This window comes from Prionailurus viverrinus, chromosome C1 (genome assembly GCF_022837055.1).
Source record: "Prionailurus viverrinus isolate Anna chromosome C1, UM_Priviv_1.0, whole genome shotgun sequence".
In the NCBI taxonomy this organism is placed as follows: domain Eukaryota; kingdom Metazoa; phylum Chordata; class Mammalia; order Carnivora; family Felidae; genus Prionailurus; species Prionailurus viverrinus.
This window is the reverse complement of record NC_062568.1, coordinates 152,387,907-152,410,223: the sequence shown is the minus strand read 5'-3', so window position 1 is coordinate 152,410,223 and position 22,317 is coordinate 152,387,907. Positions and strand designations below refer to the sequence as shown.

General features: G+C 37.1%; 1 protein-coding gene across 1 annotated transcript in view; it reads left to right on the top strand.

The window, feature by feature from the left end:
- TNNI3K (TNNI3 interacting kinase) overlaps positions 1-22,317 on the top strand; it is a 310,813-nt gene that overhangs the window by 99,389 nt on the left and 189,107 nt on the right. The window contains exons 8-9 of the mRNA XM_047872978.1: positions 11,082-11,180; positions 17,268-17,406. Coding sequence (XP_047728934.1) covers positions 11,082-11,180; positions 17,268-17,406 — 238 coding nt within the window. The remainder of the gene's footprint in view (positions 1-11,081; positions 11,181-17,267; positions 17,407-22,317) is intronic.

Genomic DNA, 22,317 nt, shown 5'->3' with positions numbered 1-22,317 from the left:
TTGGTGGAGTCTATCGGATTTTCCATGTATAATATCATGTCATCTGCAAAAAGCGAAAGCTTGACTTCATCTTTGCCAATTTTGATGCCTTTGATTTCCTTTTGTTGTCTGATTGCTGATGCTAGAACTTCCAGCACTATGTTAAACAGCAGCGGTGAGAGTGGGCATCCTTGTCGTGTTCCTGATCTCAGGGAAAAAGCTTTCAGTTTTTCCCCGTTGAGGATGATGTTAGCTGTGGGCTTTTCATAAATGGCTTTTATGATCTTTAAGTATGTTCCTTCTATCCCGACTTTCTCAAGGGTTTTTATTAAGAAAGGGTGCTGGATTTTGTCGAAGGCCTTTTCTGCATCGATTGACAGGATCATATGGTTCTTCTCTCTTTTTTTGTTAATGTGATGTATCACGTTGATTGATTTGCGAATGTTGAACCAGCCCTGCATCCCAGGAATGAATCCCACTTGATCATGGTGAATAATTCTTTTTATATGCCGTTGAATTCGATTTGCTAGTATCTTATTGAGAATTTTTGCATCCATATTCATCAGGGATATTGGCCTGTAGTTCTCTTTTTTTACTGGGTCTCTGTCTGGTTTAGGAATCAAAGTAATACTGGCTTCATAGAATGAGTCTGGAAGTTTTCCTTCCCTTTCTATTTCTTGGAATAGCTTGAGAAGGATAGGTATTATCTCTGCTTTAAACGTCTGGTAGAACTCCCCTGGGAAGCCATCTGGTCCTGGACTCTTATTTGTTGGGAGATTTTTGATAACCGATTCAATTTCTTCGCTGGTTATGGGTCTGTTCAAGCTTTCTATTTCCTCCTGATTGAGTTTTGGAAGCGTGTGGGTGTTCAGGAATTCGTCCATTTCTTCCAGGTTGTCCAATTTGTTGGCATATAATTTTTCATAGTATTCCCTGATAATTGTTTGTATCTCTGAGGGATTGGTTGTAATAATTCCATTTTCATTCATGATTTTATCTATTTGGGTCATCTCCCTTTTCTTTTTGAGAAGCCTGGCTAGAGGTTTGTCAATTTTGTTTATTTTTTCAAAAAACCAACTCTTGGTTTCGTTGATCTGCTCTACAGTTTTTTTAGTTTCTATATTGTTTATTTCTGCTCTGATCTTTATTATTTCTCTTCTTCTGCTGGGCTTAGGCTGCCTTTGCTGTTCTGCTTCTATTTCCTTTATGTGTGCTGTTAGATTTTGTATTTGGGATTTTTCTTGTTTCTTGAGATAGGCCTGGATTGCAATATATTTTCCTCTCAGGACTGCCTTTGCTGCGTCCCAAAGCATTTGGATTGTTGTATTTTCATTTTCGTTTGTTTCCATATATTTTTTAATTTCTTCTCTAATTGCCTGGTTGACCCACTCATTCGTTAGTAGGGTGTTCTTTAACCTCCATGCTTTTGGAGGTTTTCCAGACTTTTTCCTGTGGTTGATTTCAAGCTTCATGGCATTGTGGTCTGAAAGTAAGCATGGTATAATTTCAATTCTTGTAAACTTATGAAGGGCTGTTTTGTGACCCAGTATATGATCTATCTTGGAGAATGTTCCATGTGCACTCGAGAAGAAAGTATATTCTGTTGCTTTGGGATGCAGAGTTCTAAATATATCTGTCAAGTCCATCTCATCCAATGTCTCATTCAGGGCCCTTGTTTCTTTATTGACCATGTGTCTAGATGATCTATCCATTTCTGTAAGTGGTGTATTAAAGTCCCCTGCAATTACCACATTCTTATCAATAAGGTTGCTTATGTTTATGAGTAATTGTTTTATATATTTGGGGGCTCCGGTATTCGGTGCATAGACATTTATAATTGTTAGCTCTTCCTGATGGATAGACCCTGTGACTATTATATAATGTCCTTCTTCATCTCTTGTTACAGCCTTTAATTTAAAGTCTAGTTTGTCTGATATAAGTATGGCTACTCCAGCTTTCTTTTGGCTTCCAGTCGCATGATAAATAGTTCTCCATCCCCTCACTCTCAATCTAAAGGTGTCCTCAGGTCTAAAATGAGTCTCTTGTAGACAGCAAATAGATGGGTCTTGTTTTTTTATCCATTCTGATACCCTATGTCTTTTGGTTGGCGCATTTAATCCATTTACATTCAGTGTTATTATAGAAAGATACGGGTTTAGAGTCATTGTGATGTCTGTATGTTTTATGCTTATAGTGATGTCTCTGGGACTTTGTCTCACAGGGTCCCCCTTAGGATCTCTTGTAGGGCTGGTTTAGTGGTGACAAATTCCTTCAGTTTTTGTTTGTTTGGGAAGACCTTTATCTCTCCTTCTATTCTAAATGACAGACTTGCTGGATAAAGGATTCTTGGCTGCATATTTTTTCTGTCTAGCACCCTGAAAATCTCGTGCCAATTCTTTCTGGCCTGCCAAGTTTCAAAAGAGAGATCAGTCACGAGTCTTATAGGTCTCCCTTTATATGTGAGGGCACGTTTACCCCTTGCTGCTTTCAGAATTTTCTCTTTATCCTTGTATTTTGCCAGTTTCACTATGATATGTCGTGCAGAAGATCGATTCAAGTTACGTCTGAAGGGAGTTCTCTGTGCCTCTTGGATTTCAATGCCTTTTTCCTTCCCCAGTTCAGGGAAGTTCTCAGCTATGATTTCTTCAAGTACCCCTTCAGCACCTTTCCCTCTCTCTTCCTCCTCTGGGATACCAATTATGCATATATTATTTCTTTTTAGTGTATCACTTAATTCTCTAATTTTCCCCTCATACTCCTGGATTTTTTTATCTCTCTTTTTCTCAGCTTCCTCTTTTTCCATAACTTTATCTTCTAGTTCACCTATTCTCTCCTCTGCCTCTTCAAGCCGAGCTGTGGTGGTTTCCATTTTGTTATGCATTTCGTTTAAAGCGTTTTTCAGCTCCTCGTGACTGTTCCTTAGTCCCTTGATCTCTGTAGCAAGAGATTCTCTGCTGTCCTGTATACTGTTTTCAAGCCCAGCGATTAATTTTATGACTATTATTCTAAATTCACTTTCTGTTATATTATTTAAATCCTTTTTGATCAGCTCATTAGCTGTTGTTATTTCCTGGAGATTCTTCTGAGGGGAGTTCTTCCGCTTGGTCATTTTGGATAGTCCCTGGCGTGGTGAGGACCTGCAGGGCACTTCCCCTGTGCTGTGGTGTATACCTGGAGTTGGTGGGCGGGGCCGCAGTCAGACCTGATGTCTGCCCCCAGCCCACCGCTGGGGCCACAGTCAGACTGGTGTGTGCCTTCTCTTCCCCTCTCCTAGGGGTGGGATTCACTGTGGGGTGGTGTGGCTCGTCTGGGCTACTTGCACCCTGCCAGGCTTGTGATGCTGGGGATCTGGCGTATTAGCTGGGGTGGGTAGGCAAGGTGCTCGGGGGCAGGAGGGGCAGGCTTAGATCGCTTCTCCTTAGGTGATCCACTTCAGGAGGGGCCCTGTGGCAGCGGGAGGGAGTCAGATCCGCTGCCGGAGGTTTGGCTCCGCAGAAGCGCAGAGTTGGGTGTTTGAGCGGAGCGAGCAAGTTCCCTGGCAGGAACCGGTTCCCTTTGGGATTTCGGCTGGGGGATGGGCGGGGGAAATGGCGCTGGCGAGCGCCTTTGTTCCCCACCAAACTGAGCTCTGTTGTCAGGGGGCTCAGCAGCTCTCCCTCCCTTTGTCCTCCAGCCTTCCCGCTTTCCGAGCAGAGCTGTTAATTTCTGACCTCCCAGACGCTAAGTCGCGCTTGCTGTCGGAACACAGTCCGCCCGGCCCCTCCGCTTTTGCAAGCCCGACTCGGGGGCTCTGCTTGGCCGGCGAGCCGCCCCTCCGCCCCGGCTCCCTCCCGCCAGTCCGTGGAGCGCGCACCGCCTCGCCGCCCTTCCTACCCTCTTCCGTGGGCCTCTCGTCTGCGTTTGGCTCCGGCGACTCTGTTCTGCTAATCCTCTGGCGGTTTTCTGGGTTATTTAGGCAGGTGTAGATGGAATCTAAGTGATCAGCAGGACGTGCGGTGAGCCCAGCGTCCTCCTAAGCCGCCATCTTGCCGCAACTCTCAACTTGCATGTTAATGTCTCTGGGATCATTTTGAATTCATGAAGCATAGACTTTAGAAAACATTTTCCTCTATTGTAAATAACACTGCTATAAACATAGGGGTGCATGTACCCCTTTGAATTAGTGTTTTTGTATTTGGGGGGTAAATATCCAGTAGTGTAATTACTGGATCATAAGATATTTCTATTTTTATGTTTTTGCGGAAGCTCCATACTGTTTCCCACAGTGGCTGCACCAGTTTGCATCCCTACCAACAGTGTAAGACATGGATGGAGCTAGAGAGTATAATGCTAAGTGAAATAAATCAGTCAAAGAAAGACAAGTATCATATGATTTCTCTAATAAGAAACCAAACAAATGAGCAAAGGAGAAAAGAGATGGAGTGAGGTAACCCAAGAACCAGACTCTTAACTATAGAGAACAAATGGATGGTTACCAGATGGGAATGGGGGGGGGGGGATGCTTTAAATAGGTGATGAGGATTAAAGAGCACACTTGTGTGATGAGCTCTGAGTAATGTATAGAATTGTTGAATCACTATGTTGTGCATCTGAAACTAATATAATACTCTGTTAACTAACTGGAATTAAAGTAAAAACTAAAAAGAAAAAAAAAACATTTTCCTCTAAAGTTTTGCCGATACAGATTTTCCAATAAATGGAAATGGGTATTATCCTAATATAGTCTCATGATTCTGCTCTCTGTAAGTCTCAATTATAAAGTGTAGATAAAGCCATACTGAAGTAAAATTATGGCTTTAAATAAACTATAAATCCTGAGGAAACATCAGTATAGACATAAATTTGAGGAACACTACAGGGGCCCCTGGGCAGCTCAGTTGGTTAAGTGTCTGACTTTGGCTCAGGTCACAATCTCACAGTTCATGAGTTCTAGTCCCGCGTTGAGCTCTGCCACAGCTCAGTGCCTGGAACCTGCGTCTCCCTCTCTCTGCCCCTCCCCTGCTCACACTCCGTCACTCTCAAAAATAAATAAATGTTAATTTTCTTTTTTCAATTTGAGGAAGACTACAAAAAGTCATGGAAAATGATACCACTTAAAGCAAAGAAAATTTTAATTTAAAAGTAGATATTTACTGGTATAAGACACTATATTGAACTTTGACAATTTCAACTGACATTGATTGCCATTTTATTCCATTCAGAATTTACCTTATTTTACTTCTTTCCCCTGGGACATTTAGTTCCTCTTGATATGATCTTTTTTTCTCTTCATTGCTATCAATTGCTTTCATAAAATGAAGTATAGAGGGGGTGCTAAATGAGACCAAGTCAAATAAGTTAAAGTCACACTGTAGGAGAAGCATTCAGCAAGCAAGAACAATAAGGGCCTTACTCTTATGGACATTCTTTTAGCATCTCTGGAATTTTAATTTATTTTATTTTTTAATTTGAATTCAAGTTAGTTAACATACAGTGTAGTACTGGTTTCAGTAGTAGAACCCAGTGATTTATCACTGCCATATAACACCCAGTGCTCATCCCAACAAGTGCCCTCCTTAATGCCCATCACCCATTTAGCCCACCCCCCACCTACCTCCACCCCAGCAACTCTCACTTTGTTCTCTGTATTTAAGAGTCTCTTATGGTTTGCCTCCCTCTATCTTTTTATCTTATTTTTCCTTCCCTTCCCCTATGTTCATCTGTTGTGTTTCTTAAATTCCACACATGAATGAAATAATATGATATTTGTCTTTCTCTGACTGACTTATTTTGCTGAGCATGGTACACTCTAGTTCCATCCATGGTGTTGCAAATGGAAAGATTTCATTCTTTTTGATTGCCAGATAATATTCCATTATATATATATATATATATATATATATATATATATATATATATATATTCACACATACACACACACATATATATAAAATAAAACACAGATTTTTTATCCGTTTGTCAGTTGATAGACTTCTGGCCTCTTTCCATAATTCGGCTATTGTTGATGCCACTGCTATAAACATTGGGGTTCTGTGCCCCTTCAAAACAGCACACCTGTATCCTTTGGTTAAATACCTACTATAGTGCAATTGCTAGGTCATAGGGTAGTTCTGTTTTTAATTTTTTGAGGAACCTCCATACTGTTCTCCAGAGTGGCTGCACCAACAGTGAAAAAGTGTTCCCCTTTCTCTGCACCCTTATCAACATCTGTTGTTTCTTGGGTGGTTAATTTTAGCAACTCTGACAGGCGTGAGGTACCTCATCGTGGTTTTGATTTGTATTTCCCTGATGATGAGTGATATTAAGCATCTTCATGTATCTACTAGCCATCTGGATGTCTTCTTTGGAAAAGTGCCTATTCATGTCTTCTGCCCATTTGTTCACTGGATAATTTGTTTTTTGGGTGTTGAGTTTGATAATTTCTTTATAGATTTTGGATACTAATCCTGTATCGTATATGTCATTTCCAAATATCTTCTCCTATTCTCTTGATTGCCTTTCAATTTTGTTGATTGTTTCCTTCACTTTTCAGAAACTGTTTATCTTGATGAGGTCCCAATAGTTCATTTTTGCTTTTGTTTCCCTTGCCTCTAGAGACATATCTAGTAAGAAGTTGATGTGGCCAAGGTCAAAGAGGTTGCTGCCTATTTTCTCCTGTAGGATTTTGATGGTTTCCTGTCTTACATTTAGACCTTTCATCCATTTTGAATTTATTTTGGTGTATGTATAAGAAAGTGGTCCAGTTTCATTCTTCTACATGTCTCTAGAATTTTAAATTATAAGCACTGGCTATTTTAGTTATGATTAAATTTCAGTGAAAAATTATTTTTCCTGAAGTCCAAACTTCTTACACTTAACTGAGGCACATTTAGAACAGGAAAATAAAAGTTTAAGATTTTGTATAATAGTGGTTTACCCCAGTGATAATTAATGGGAAGGAAGGTTAAGTTGTGAGGATAAGTATTAGAATCATTCAGAGAAAGAAATTATCAATATGGTAAAGTATTTGTAGGAACTTCTCATGAAGAACATGAGCTTGATCAGGGGCGCCGGGGTGACTCAGTTGGTTAAGTGTCCAACTTTGGCTCGGGTCTCACGGTTTGTGGGTTCAAGCCCCGCATCAGTCTCTGTGCTGTCAGCTCAGCACCTGGAGTCTGCTAAGGATTCTCTCTCCCTCTCTTTCTGCCCCTCCCCTGATCATGTTCTTTCTCTCTCTGTCTCAAAAATAAATAAAACATTTTTAAAATTAAAAAAAAAGAATATAAGCTTGATCTTGAGACTGGTTATATGACAGGCAGAGAAAGAGAAGGGAGGCTTTCTAGGAAAAAGAGCAGAATGTACAAATACATGTTTAAATTACAACCTGAAAATCGAAGAGGCTCCACTTTGATCTTTTGGTGAGTCAACTGGTAAATAAAAATATCTGTAAAGTATAATATATATAGTAATTCCTAGTATCAAAATAATCAGGAGCTCTTAAAATAATGATCCACTTTCTATGCTCATAAAACAACTACTTAGTGGGAAGCACTTTTTGGTATTTATCCTTCAATCAGGAAAATGTACCTAGTTACCAGACCATATTTGAGTATCATAATATTTAATCATAATAATAATACTGACATATATGTCAGGTATACAAATCTAAATATAATACAGTTCACTTCCTTGAAGTGTTTAAAGATTATTAAGATATTCTTTCTGTGATAACACTTTTTTCTACTTTACGATTTCACTAGTAGTTTTGATATTGCTTTCAAGGAAAAAAAATCAAAACTGTATTTTATCAAAAAATCTTAAGCCAATAATTTTGTGCCCTGCAAAAAATGTTTTTAATTCTTTTTAACATTTATTTGAGAGAGAGAGAGAGACAGAGCATGAGTGCGGGAGGAGCAGAGAAAGAGAGAAACACAGAATCCAAAGCAGGCTCCAGGCTTTGAGCTGACAGCACAGAGCCCAACACGGGGCTCAAACTCACTAACTGTGAGATCATGACCTGAGCCAAAGTCAGACACCTAACCAACTGAGGCACCCAGGTGACCCTGCCTTGCAAAAATCTTAATGAGATAATGTATACATATAAAACTATAATCACAGTTCCTGGCGTGGAGAAGGCACTGGGGTTTGCTAAATATTAGTTTAAAATAAGTGATCAATAAATATTTATTGAATTGAATTATTTAAAATTTCTATCATATAATTGAGTCCTAATTGTTAATATATAAATTCCCTTATAAATGATGATATACAATTTCTTGTATATCATTATATATCAAAATTAACATATTTCATAATATATAATTTTTTTTTACCAGAAATACAGAACAATTGAACAATTATTTGGGTGTCTATAATATACTTAGCATAGTGGCAAATAAATAGATTTAGACTGTGACTTTATGGGGCTTCATGTAGTAGAAAGCAAGTGAAATTGCTTTACCAACTTTTTCAAGTTCAAGAGAAGGGAAGCATGGATAAAGTGATCTGATACATATATGTTCCAGGCTAAATGCTAATACAAGTGTATTTGTCTTAGCCACATGACAGACATATTTGTACATCACAATACATTACATTCCCATAATATATGCCATATCACATATGCCAAGAGATACTCTCCCCATATGATTCCAAAAGTCATAAAAATCAATAAGTGCATTCTACTCATATAAGTAACATATAACATTTTTCAGATAATTCCAATGTACATTGCTCTCAATAGTTAAATATTTCCTTAAATTTAAAACAAACTAAATAAAGCCTACAGTTCAATAATGACTCTGTGTGGTTGCATTAAGGCTTACATTTTGACAGTTTCTCAGAAGGCCAGCACTCCATAATTAATGAAGTTTCAGCCAAAAGATTGACCTTCTGAATGACTGGATAAGTGCAAACTTAGGAGGAAAAAAGTTTGCTTTGGACCATTTATTGAAGCCTAAGAGCTGTTATCTTTTAAAATGAAAGTAAGTTCTGGAACCATGCCTAAGAAATTGGCTCTATATGTTAACATTGGAGAGTCCCTATTACAATAAAAATGCATGCTGTCTACTTTATTTTATGCTATATTTAAAATAAGAGAAATTGTAAAAAGCTTCATTTACTTGATCTTTTGTGACCTTCTGTAAAGGTTCCTAAGATTGAACTCTCAGGCATGTGAAGTCTAAGATATGACACGCTTTGTATAAATGGCTCTGGTATTCATTTCCAAGCTGAATCTACAGAGCTTCTACTGAGAGAAAGTTTCCTCTCATCTGGGTTTGAGTCAGTTCATTTACTTAAAGGTTAGCCTTAATGAGGTCAAGGTCACAGGAGGAGCCTGATGGAAAATGTTTAAAATCAATGGGAACCTAGATTTGAATTCCGGTTCTGCCCTTTACTAGCTGTAGGAAGTTAACTAAGTTCATGAGACTTAGTTTCTTCACCTTTAAAATGGAAGAGTAGCACCTATATTTCTGTGTTTTGTGTGAAACAGGACACTCCAGTTACCATTTATGCACTTAGTGCAGGGTCTGACACATAATATATCCTCAATAAATATTAAATATTAACTGTGCTTTTGATTTGTTATTAGAAAAACAATTCATTGTATACATTATGTATTCTATGGATCATTAGTTAGCAATACCCAAATATCATCAAAAGCATTATTCTGGGAATGTATAGAAGCCTATACACCTGTTTATATTTTTGAACCCAGCAGAAATTTCAAATGGCCCAACAAGAATTCCTTTTTTGTATGTCAATCACTTCTAATGTTATTCTAGTGATTGAATAAATTTTGAGAATAAACATGTAAAACAACACAGCTTTAGCTCATACATGCTCAATAAATTGTGTATTGATGCATGAATAAATGGATGATAGAGTGAATGAACTATTTAAAACTATGGAGCACTCAGACACAAAGCTTAAGCAAGAGCCTAAAGATTCATTTCTGTGCTGACAATTGCTCCATGACTTTGAGAAATTTTCTACTTCCTCTCATTTTCAATTTCTTTCTCTTTCAAACATAGGGGCTTAATACATAATGTCTGTCCATGGTGCCTCTCCAGTTCTGAAAGGCTATGATTCAAACAGGAAAGGAAACTTGACTAAGGACGCAATTTGTTTATTGGAACAGAAGAGTTGTTAGAACATAAGTCCTTTGAGCTTTTAGATCTTATCTTCCTGTTTTCTCTCCTAAGTCTAACAGACTTTTGAAAAATTTCCCAAATGTATATTATTTTACCACATGACAAATAGATAGTGCATTAGGAAAATCTACAATAAACATGAGTGCATCTGAAGGAAATGATTCTAAACAATTTTCCAGAGAAGTGAGACATAGAGATAGGTCTTTGAGAGGAGAAGAAATCTGAAGGGCTAGCAGATTTGTTGGCAATCTGTAATTTTCCATGAAGACAGTTGCCCAACAGCTCCTGGTAGTGTTATTTACTTGCTCATTCATTCATTCACTCACCCATTCACTCATTCATTCAATAAATGCTTTGGAATGATTACTATTTGCATGGAAACATGCCAGGGTAGGATTATAAAGATGAATGTGATGTATTTTGTCCTGAAAGGATTTATTCTTTAGTAGAGATGAAAAGACATGTATATAATTTTTCTATGTTCTATGTGGCATGAAAGAAAGTTACATGAGATTTAAGAAGAAGGAAGACAAATTCAGAAAGTCAGTTGGCAATGAAGGGAGGAAAATCAAAGAAAACTGGGAGTAGAAGGTAATTAGCTTGGGTTTAAATATCTGTAGATTGGGCAGCAGATAATTCCTGGCTGAGGAAATGATGTGATCAAAGACTCAAAGGAGCAGGAAATGGAATGCAATCTTACTACATTATTGAGTTTAAGAAAGAGAATAATGGGAAATACATTTAAAGGATAATGCCAGATTGAGGAGAACTTTGGAAGCCACAGTAAGGGATTTGGTCTTCATTTTCTGTACAAAAGCAGCCATTGGAGATTTCAGAGAAGGGAGATGGAAGAAAACTCATCCTGGATGGTGATTCCTGAAGAAGAGTTGTACCTGGTGGTTGTAAAATGAATTTTGATAGGCAGATGCCCCAAATAAAGGTCTTACCTGAGCTCTCTTTCTTGTCCAGGTTGCTGATGTCCTGCTGCAACATGGCGCAAATGTCAACGTTCAAGATGCAGTTTTTTTCACTCCATTGCACATTGCAGCATACTATGGACATGAACAGGTATGTCTGATGGTAGGATTTCCAAAGGCTGGGGAACCATTCCAGGCTTTTGTGGAACTGCCCTAGCCTCAAAGAAGGAATATTTAAGCTATCCTTTGGATTACTTTTGCCATATTATCATCAGTTCCACCTTTAGGATCTGATAGATGCATAGAAACATTGCACCTGCCAAGTGATTCATTTTCACTAACTGTTTCAGTACCCAAGGGAGGCACTACAGTAAGTGTACACTCCCAGGAATCACCCAGCCTGTATTTGAAAAATTCCTAGCTTTGTGACCATGTGTAGATTATATCATCTCCCTGATCTTCAGTTTCTTCATCTGTAAAATGGAGAAAATATTAATAGTGCCTACCCATAGGGTTGTGGATATGATGAGATATTAATTTCAAGTGTTTGGCAAATTCTCAATAACTGTCACTATGATGATACTAGTGCAATAACAATAAAACAAATCATAAAGACCTTCCTTTATGAAAAAATGTGTCTTTCAAAAACTGGGCTTCTTTTTTTTCTACTGTCCTGGAATGTGGTAGACTGAAAATATCCCCCAAAATATGTTCATGCTTTAATTTTCAGAACCTGTGAATGTTACCCTAAAAAGGATTTAGCAGATGTGATCAAGTTAAAGATCTCGAGTTGGGGAAATTAGGCTGGCATTATCTGGGTGGACCTGATATAATCACAAGGGTTCTTTATAATAAGGAGCAGGAAACCTAAGTGTCAGTGAATGTAAGAGGTTAAAGTGATGCTAGAAGGGGTAACAAGCTAAGGAATGCAGGCAGCCTGTAGAAGCTGAAAATGCAAGGAAATGAAAGCCTCCAGAAGGAATACAACCTGCCAACACCTTGGTTTTAGACTTCTGAACACCAGAACTTTTAGAGAATAATCTGTGCTGTTTTAATCCAATAAATTTGTGGTGATTTGCAGCAGTGGGAAATTAATACATGGAATAACCTAGAAAAATTTAAAAAACAGTCGCTAGGGGCTCCTGGGTGGCTCAGTCAGTTAAGCATCCAACTTCAGCTCAGGTCATGATCTCGCGGTCTGTGAGTTCCAGCCCTTCATCGGGCATAGTGCTGACAGCTCAGACAGAGCCTGGTGACTGCTTTGGATTCTGTGTCTCCCTCTCTTTCTGCCCCTCCCCCACTCATACTGTCTCTCTCTCTCTCTCTCTCTCTCTCAAAAATAATAAACATTAAAAAAATACTTATATATACAATGGAATACTACTTGGCAATGAGGAAGAATGAAATCCTGCCATTTGCAACAACGTTGATGGAACTGGAGGGTATTATGCTAAGTGAAATAAGTCAGTCAGAGAAAGACAGATATCATATGTTTTCACTCATATGTGGAACTTGAGAAACTTAACAAAAGATCATGGGGGAAGGGAAGGGGGCAAAATAGTTACAAACAGAGAGGGAAGGAAGCAAACCATAAGAGACTCTTAAATACAGAGAACAAAGCGAGGATTGATGGGGGGCCAGGGGTGAAGCGAAAATGGGTGATGGGCATTGAGGAGGGCACTTGTTAGGATGAGCACTGAGTGTTGTATGTAAGTGATGAATCACAGGAATGTACCCTTAAAACCAAGAGCATGCTATATACACTGTATGTTAGCCAACTTGACAATAAGTTATATTAAAAAATTAAAAATAAAAATAAAAATAAATAAAAAATTAAAAAATCACTGAATGTGCTTTAAATATAATTTGCTTTAGATATGTAATTATATAACAGGTAATTATTTTAAAATTTGATATTCTGTAATAAAATAATAATAAATATAGAATGCTTTAAAGTTTATAGTGTGCCTTCATTCAATGAATAGTTTCATTTGACCTTCACGGAAACCTAATGAACTTAATGAGTTACCATGTGAGTGAGCTCATACAATGGGATAGGAAGTTTATGTGGATTATTGTGTGTGTGTGTGATTTTTCCACATTAATCCTTTAGGATTAATAGTTAATCCTAAAGTTAACTATTATTTTCCCCCTCTTGCCAATGATATGCATGAGCTCACTCAGGTCAAGTAACATGCCAGAGTCACACCGTTAATCAGAAGATCTGGAATACATATTCAGGTCTGTCTGATCCCAAAGCCTATAGTTATTCTGTTGTACCTAAGAGCCTCTTCTTATTTGTTTTCTATCAGTGAGACAAATCAGAAAGTCGAGGAAATTTGCTTGAGGGGTAGGGCTAGTTATTCAAGGCCTAGTGCTCTAACTCCCAAGTGCATTGATTTTTTTTAAAATTGTTAACAACTTTATTGAGATATAAAGAAATTGTGGTTTATATACACAATGGAATACTACTTGGCAATGAGAAAGAATGAAATATGGCCTTTTGTAGCAACGTGGATGGAACTGGAGAGTGTTATGCTAAGTGAAATAAGTCATACAGAGAAAGACAGATATCATATGTTTTCACTCTTATGTGGATCCTGAGAAACTTAACAGAAGACCATGGGAAAGGGGAAGGAAAAAAAAAAACTTAGAGAGGGAGAGAGCCAAACCATAAGAGACTCTTAAAAACTGAGAATAAACTGAGGGTTGATGGGGGGTGGGAGAGTGGGGGTGGGTGGGTGATGGGCATTGAGGAGGGCACCTGTTGGGATGAGCACTGGGTGTTGTATGGAAACCAATTTGGCAATAAATTTTATATTAAAAAAAGATATAAATCATCAGTTTAAATTGTGTAATTCAATGGCTTTAGTATATTCAGAGTTGCACAACCATCATCACAATTAATTGAATGAAGCCATTACCCCCAGAAACAACACTTACTTCCACCTTCTTCCCAACCTCTTTCTTCCAGCCTGAGGAAAATACTAATATTCTTTCTGTTTCTATAGATTTACCTTCTGGAGACTCCCTATAAATGCAGTCATACAATACATGGTCTTTTGTGACTGACTTCTTTCACTTAGCACAACGTTTTTAAGATTCATCAACTTTAGGGACACCTGTGTTACTCAGTTAAGCAGCCCACTTCAGCTCAGGTCATGATATCACGGTTTTTGAGTTTGAGCCTGGTGTTGGGCTCTGTGCTGATGGCTTGGAGCCTGGAGCCTGCTTCTGATTCTGTGTTTCCCTCTCTGCACTTCCCCCACTCACGCTATGTCTCTCAGAAAATGGATAAACATAAAAAAAAAAAAGATTCATCAACTTTATAGTGTTATACCAGTACCTCCTTGCTTTTTAGTGTGGCATACTATTTTGTTGTATGGATATGCCAGGTTTTATTTATCCATTCATCAGTTGATGGATATTTGTATTTTTTCCATTTTTTGGCTATTTTGAATATGGTGCTTTGAACATTCAAATTTTTTTTTATTCACATATGATTAACATACAGTGTTATGTTAGTTTTGGGTGTATGATATGATGATTCAACAATTCTATACATTTCTGAGTTCTCAACAAGATAAGCATGTTCTTAATCTCCTTTATCTATTTCACCCATTTCTGCCCTTCCCCGGCCCATACCCACATCGTGTACAAGTTTTGATATGGACATCTGTTTGCATTTCTCTTGGGTACATCTAAGAGTGGAATTGATGGCTCATGTGTTAACACTATGTTTAACATCTTACGGAATGGTCAAACTGTTTTCTAAAGAGGTTAATGCCTAATGAGTTAAAAATCAAATTGTCTCCAGAAAAGAAACCCTATGTGACATACCTCCCAGGACAAGATAAGCCCATTGATTTTAACCTTAACATATTGAAAGACAAAATTTGTATGTGCTACTTTCAAACATCGCCAATTAGCTATCCTTAGGAAACTAAACTGACCCAAATAAAACAGAAATAACAAATGTAATTGGATAACCAAAACTTAACTCTTCTTTTCACATCCCATTTTCACTCTTCCTCACTTTATATCTCTACATCTCTAGTCTTACTCAATTATGGAGTAAAATTATACCTTTTTACCTTTGTAGAGGTCATGCCATTGCACTGCCTCAGGATCCCAAGTTAAAAATCAAACTTACTTGTGTCTCTGTGCTCTTCTAGTCATTGTGCCTTTATTTCTTTGCTAGCTGGCATATGCTTGGACACTCTCAGACCTGTGAAGCGTGACCTATAGCTAGGAAAGATTTCTCATTTCATTTGATGTGCTGCTCAAAGTGCACTGGAGTGTACTGGAGAGCTGGGCACTGAAAATGCTTTTGAAAGTACAGGGTCTAAAAGCCCAGATGATGAAAAAAATCCGTACTTTTCTGACTTTAGGCAGAAACAGGATGTACACAATGCATATTATTTGTAGAGTCATCCTCTTTGGTGATTAACCTCCTCACCCACAGAAATATAAAGAGCTTCTATGCATGTTGGATGGAGAGCTAAATTTGTTTACTTTCCCTGAATATATAGTCACAGTCTTATAAAATTATGCTAAAATGTGGATGGCCTTTTTATGATAAGGGACTCACTTTCTGTGTGCAAAGACAGCACATAAGTAATTTATGGGTGCTATTGTCATTTGCTAAAATATGCTGACAGGAGAATGGTACTTTCGATATATAAATGTGCCTAATGTTCCATGTTCCTTGCCATTTGTTTATTTACTTATTTTTAAGTGGAAGAGTAGATGTTTTGGACCAAGAGCAATATTTCCTAGGTATATAATAATAGTGCTTAATAGGCAATCGATTCCAAAGATAGTTTAAAGTTGTCCATTATAAAGTCACATAATCAGAATTTATGGAGTCTTTGTAAATGGAAGTATCTGCTTAGGAATGCACAGTTCTTGAGACTAACTTTTACTGCTCCAATTTCTCCTGAATTAAGTATTGGTCTGCCCATTAGCCAACAAATGGATAAAATACACATTACACATTTGTGCTACCACTTCTGCTAATATTTAATGAGTACCAGACACTTTCGTAAGTGCTTTACATGTAATAACTTATTTAATCCTCATAACAACTCTATGAAGTAGAACTATTGTGATTCCCATTTCAGCAATGAATAAACTGAAGTTTTGAAAGGTCATATAATTTATTAAAAGTGACATAGCTAATAAAAAGAAGCCGGACTTCAGAACCCTTGTTCTTTACCTACTACACTCAATAGGATGTTTTTCTACATCCCATACTGCTAATTATTTTTTGCCTAGAATTTCTATCAAATATGTACCATATTCTTGACAGTTTTCTGTTCAAGACATGTCTGTTTGCTGCCACATAGAAAGCCAAAATAGTTTTAGAGTTTGAATTCACTTTTATGGTAACACTTAAGTGTCAGGTCAGTTGAGGGCTTCTCCCATAACTGTTATTTTGATGGCACAAACTTACCTCTAATTTACCTCTTGAGATCATTATAATGACTTCTGCAATTCCCAGACGAGACAGTGTCAGATTTGGAGAAATTACTTGGAAATGATAAGTAGTAAGAAGATATATAAGTAATAACTAATATTATTATTTAATATATTACTTATTATAAATAAGTAGTATAATAAGTAGTATAATAATTAATTATGATTAATAGTAAGTAATAAGTAGATATTATAAATAATTTAAAGAAATCCTATGAATTACCTGTAACAATCCCTGGAAGACTCCTAAGTTGAATAACATTCCATCTCTTTCTCTTCCTTTGGGTGTGGATCTCAGCTAATTGAGGACGATGCTGATAGTTCAGCTATGTCCCATTTATTCATAAATTCAGAAAAGAACCCAGAACTCCGGTAACAAGATGGCCATCAGTGACCTATGCATGGAGTTGTTGTGAAAATGAAGAATCAAGTAAATACTGCTAGCTGACTTTAGCCAAAAGACAGCTTTGGAAAAGGCAGTTCAGGGCAGATTATGAGTGACCTTAGAGAGGATTATTTATGTACACTGAAGATCCAACCTTGAGATTGCTCCAGTTTTTGACTTCTTGTGAGGTGATTCAATAATGAATTCCTTATTTATCTAGGCCTTATCTAGGCCAATTTAGTTAAGATTTGCTGTTATTTTCAGGTAAAAATAATCTAAGAGAAGTATTTAATGATATGTCTTCTTCCATATTTTTGAAAGCTTTGCTTTATTGTTTGACTTTTGATACTAATTTCAAATGAATGGATCCTTTAGGTAACCCGCCTTCTTTTGAAATTTGGTGCTGATGTAAATGTAAGTGGTGAAGTTGGAGATAGGCCCCTCCACCTTGCATCTGCAAAAGGATTCTTTAATATTGCAAAACTCTTGATGGAAGAAGGCAGCAAAGCAGATGGTAAGATTATATGTTTAGAACACTTTTGCTATCTTCTACTTTATGTATAGTTTTTACTTGCATTTTCCTTATTTAGTAGTGAATAACCCTGAAGCTGATTAATTGCATATGCTAATTTGTTTCACAAATCATAATTTATTATTTTAATATAATAATGAATCTATATGTTAATCCTTTTTATACATTTTAGTTCAATTCTTAATATATTAGATACTTCAAGAAAACTAAGGTTTTTTTCTAGACAAATCATTCTTATTTTGTTATTTTTCACTAATATGTTTCTTAATTGAGGTAAAACTTGCATATAGCAATTAAGTGAATATTGACTTAAGGGAATATTTGTCATTGATAAATTCATGCAAAACCACCCAGATCGAGATATAGAACATTTTAATATAGAAAATTAAACTCTGGGTGGGGGGGGCGCCTGGGTGGCTCAGTCGGTTAAGCCTCCAACTTTGGCTCAGGTCATGATTTCACTGTCCATGAGCTTGAGCCCTGCGTTGGGCTCTGTGCTGTCAGCCTGCATCAGATTCTGTGTCTCCCTCTCTCTCTGGCCCCTCCCCACCTCCCCCCAACTCACACTGTCTCTCTCTCTCTCAAAAATAAATAAAGATTAAAAAAAAGAAAAGAAAAGACAATTGAACTCTGGAAAGTTCCCTTGTGCTCTCTTCTTAGTAAATAGCTTTAACAACAAAAGGAAATCAATATTGTGGCTTCTATTGCCATAGGTTAGTTTTTCTGTTCTTGAAGTTCATATAATTTGGGACTGCCTTCTTTTGACTGACAATATGATTTTAATTTTTATCCATGTTGTTGCATGAATCATAGTTTGTTCTTTTCTATTGCTAAAGATTATATGAATATTCTACAATTTATTTATCCATCATCCTTCTAATGGATGTTTGAATGTTTCTAGTGTTTGGCTTTTATGAATGTAGATGCCAGAAACATTCTCATTCAATTTTGTGTGTATGTGTGTGAACATATATATTTATGTCTTTTGGGTATGTATATGAGAGTGTGTGTGCATGTATGTAGCATTTCTGTATGCACATGTTTAACTTTTTAGGAAATTTCAAAGAGTTTTCCAAAGTGTCTGTACTATTTTTTACTCCCCCAGCAGTATATGAGAGTTCCAGTTGCTCCCCATTTCCTCCCCAATATTTGATATTACTATTATTTATGGTGGAAACAACATTACAGCATGATCAGGATGGGAGGAAAAAAAGCTTTAGCATACACAGAAAGATTTTAGGATGTGGTTAACAGAATAGAATTTCCCACAACTTTTAATTTTCTTAATAACAAAATGAATTTTAGAAAATTGATTAAAAGTAGAGTGTTGAAGAAAGTTCTTCCTTTCTCTTACTTTTTCTTTTCCTTACAAACTTTATTTTTTGACACAAATTCACTTAGAGTTACATCTTGTCATTAAATTCTCTCAGGCACATCCAACATTCTTCCATTGACCCCCAAGAGACCTAATTAAAAGCCCAGCTGTAAGAGCTGCTGGCCTTTGCAGCAGAAACGATGCACATTTACAAAAGGATGAGGTTGTCAGAGCTCTAGAACTGCCAGTTCCTTGGTCCAAAATTGAGATCAATATTCAGTTCATAAAGCTAATCAATGTTTTCACCTACATGTAAGGAAAACACAAAGGCTTCCAGAGACAAGTGAGCAAGAGGCAAGGGTAGTTTCCAGTTTCCATGTTGGAAAGAGGGCTATTTTATTTCATAAAGTTTGAGAAACATAGTTGGTGTCATTTTCTATGAGCCAGTATGTAATAACGGAGGTATTTCTTCTATAGCATTATCATAAATAACCTGTGTTGTCAGGATACAAGGAATGCCGTTCCTTAGACCTTGTTTAAGCAGTCTCTTTGATTCTGTTGGTTTAGAATAGGCAGAGGTACACCTGTATGAACCACTGAACACATAATTGTGTTTTTGAAACTGCCTCGCTCTTCCAAAGGGTCAGGAACAGCTCACTTTTTTCCTTTTATTATCAATGCCAACCTCAGCTTTTTATTCCTCTGTGCAACTCCAAAGCTCGGTGGTGTCAAAATGAGTATCATTGATCAGCATGTCTCCAGGATCAAAGTTCCTTTCTTACAAAAGACATTGAAATGAATATTGCACCCGTATTCCCCCTACATACCAGCATCATATGATAGAATTTTCAACACTTTCTTTCTGATTCACACAAGCACTACATGCTTTCTACTCAATCATTTAAAATATCAAGAGACAGCATGACTCAGATTTTTATGTATTTTTATTTCCTTCTAATACACACTTGATATTTAAGTCCCTTTTGTACTTCAACCAATTGCAAAGAATAAGCCAGAAGATCTGTTGTGCTACTGCACACTGCACAGGATTTATTATCAGCTAGTTCATTTATTCCAAAGTGTAGCTAAGCCTCCAGATGATTTATTTTAAATCTGGCCCTTGCCTGTGGTAAATGGACATAAGAGGAAGAGTAAATTAATGACCCCAATAGGGGCACAATTTGAAATCTGGTATGTACAGTATGTTTCCATGGTAACAGAATGTCACAAATGAAAATAAATTCAGATTACAAAATTAGCCAACATGTAATTCTGAAAGCAACCTCTTCAGTTTAGCATGTTTGGGAGGCTGACCTATTCAGTCATATATATGTTTCAAGTCTCTAGTTTTCTTTGTACCCCTTAGGAAAATGAAAAACAAAAAGGAGAAATGTAATGCTTATTGAATGAGATTGAAAAGGTCAAAATGTTTCTGGACTCCATAAGAAGAAAGTAGTGATCGAGTCCTCACAACTTATCATTTGAATAAAGTTAAATATGGGGGGTGCCTGGGTGGCTCAGTCAGTTAAGCCTCTGACTTCTGCTCAGGTCATGAGCTCGCTGTTCGTGAGTTAGAGCCCCGTGTCAGGCTATGTGCTGACAGCTCAGAGCCTGGAGGCTGCTGCAGATTCTGTGTCTTCCTCTCTCTCTCCCCGTGCCCTGGTTGCTCGCTCTCTCTCTCTCTCTCTCTCTCTCTCTCTCTCAAAAATAAATAAACATTAAAAAAAAAATTAATGATGGGCGCCTGGGTGGCTCAGTCAGTTTAGCCTCCAACTTCGGCTCAGGTCATGATCTCCCGGTTTGTGAGTTCGAGCCCCGCTTCGGGCTCTGTGCTGACAGCTCAGAGCCTGGAGCCTGCTTCGGATTCTGTGTCTCCCTCTCTCTCTGCCCCTCCCCTGGTCATGCTCTGTCACTTTCTGTCTCAACAATAAATAAAACATTAAAAAAATTTTTTTAATTTAACGAAAATTTTAAATTCAGTTTATTAATTTTTTGTCATCTATTAAATGCTACAGTTCCTTTCACACGGAACTGGATATTATATAAAATCACAAAAATTTCTAGGGCATGGCCGGTAAGAGGAAGTATTTTATTTCTAAAAGTATATCTTGTCAGAGCTATTACACAGATTTGTTATTTAAAATGTGTTTAAGATACATTAGGGAGTTGTTTTACAGAGCTAATGGGAAGTACTTACATTGCTGGGTTACTATGGAAATTTTTATTTCATCTTTAAGATCAATAAGGAGAGAGAAGCAAGAAGTAGCACCCATCCACCCACCCATTTACCTAATCTTTCTTTCAAAAGACTTTACTGAACACATGCTCTCTTCAGAAGTAGAGCACTAGGCGATAAATATTTTCCTAATAATTATTTACATCTACTTCTTTGGTTGAAATTCTTCTTTATTTAAATCTCCCAATAAAATGCTAAATTAGAGCAAATAGAATATCATTCATACATTCACTTACCCTTGGACAAGATATAATGATATATAGGGGTTTTTTGGTCACTGAAAATTGGCTCAAGACAAAACTAAGTAGATCACAATGACTGACGCAGAAATATAGATGTGTATATATAAACTCTGTGTCTGATCTGGATATCTCCTGGCTTGTTCCTTCCTTTGGTTGGTATTTATCTCTTTGATGAGAAGACCATCTAGGCCACTGCTGGTAATTCACCAAGTAGATAATCTACTTTGAAGTTTATTGATTGAACTAGAGAAGAATAATGTTGGGTGGGGCTAGGGATGGCCACAGGCAAACTATGAATTAATGGAAAATTGTGCTGCAGTCTGCTTTACAATGTCCCCTCTGGACCTCAGGAACTCTTATGTGACCTCCACTTGCCCTGGACTCCCTACTGTTGTAAAGCATTGACTCATGGTATTGACTTTTCCTGGCTTCCAACAGAATGTGAACAAAGGAGAAGTAGCATAAAAAGAAAGATAATCAAAATAACCGGGAACATTCTTCTGAAGCAAGGGTGTCCTTCTGAGCCACTCATTAATAAAAAAGATTCAAAGATTTATTTTTCAATAACGGCCATGGGAGGAGAAGTTCAGCGACTTTGTTAAAGATTTCCCTTTGGCTTAAGATCCTGCAGGACAATAAAATAAGAATCATTGTCTACAAATAAAGCAGCTACAAGGACTGTGTTCATTAAATGTTAAATGTTAGTTATAACAACAAGTAGTAATAAACTATTTGCACATTTTTTAAATTAACCATTACCTTCCCTTTCTTTTCTTTCCTATCCTTTCATTTTTTTCTTTAATTCTTTGATTCTACGGATACTTTTTATTATAGATACATAAGAATGATAACATATGGGTTTTTTAAGGATTGTTATTTTGTATTTTGAATAAAATACCTTCTACAGATGAACAAAGTAATCAAATTCAATAAATGGCTATAAAGCAGAGGATTCAGTTATTTTAGTTTTAAAAATTGTGCTACAGCAGATCCAGAATTTAGCAGCATGGTTCAGTTGTTATTACTTCAGGCCTGTAATTATTGAATGTTCAACTAGATTGCAGGTTATTTGAGGGTATAGATGCTATACATTTATAGCA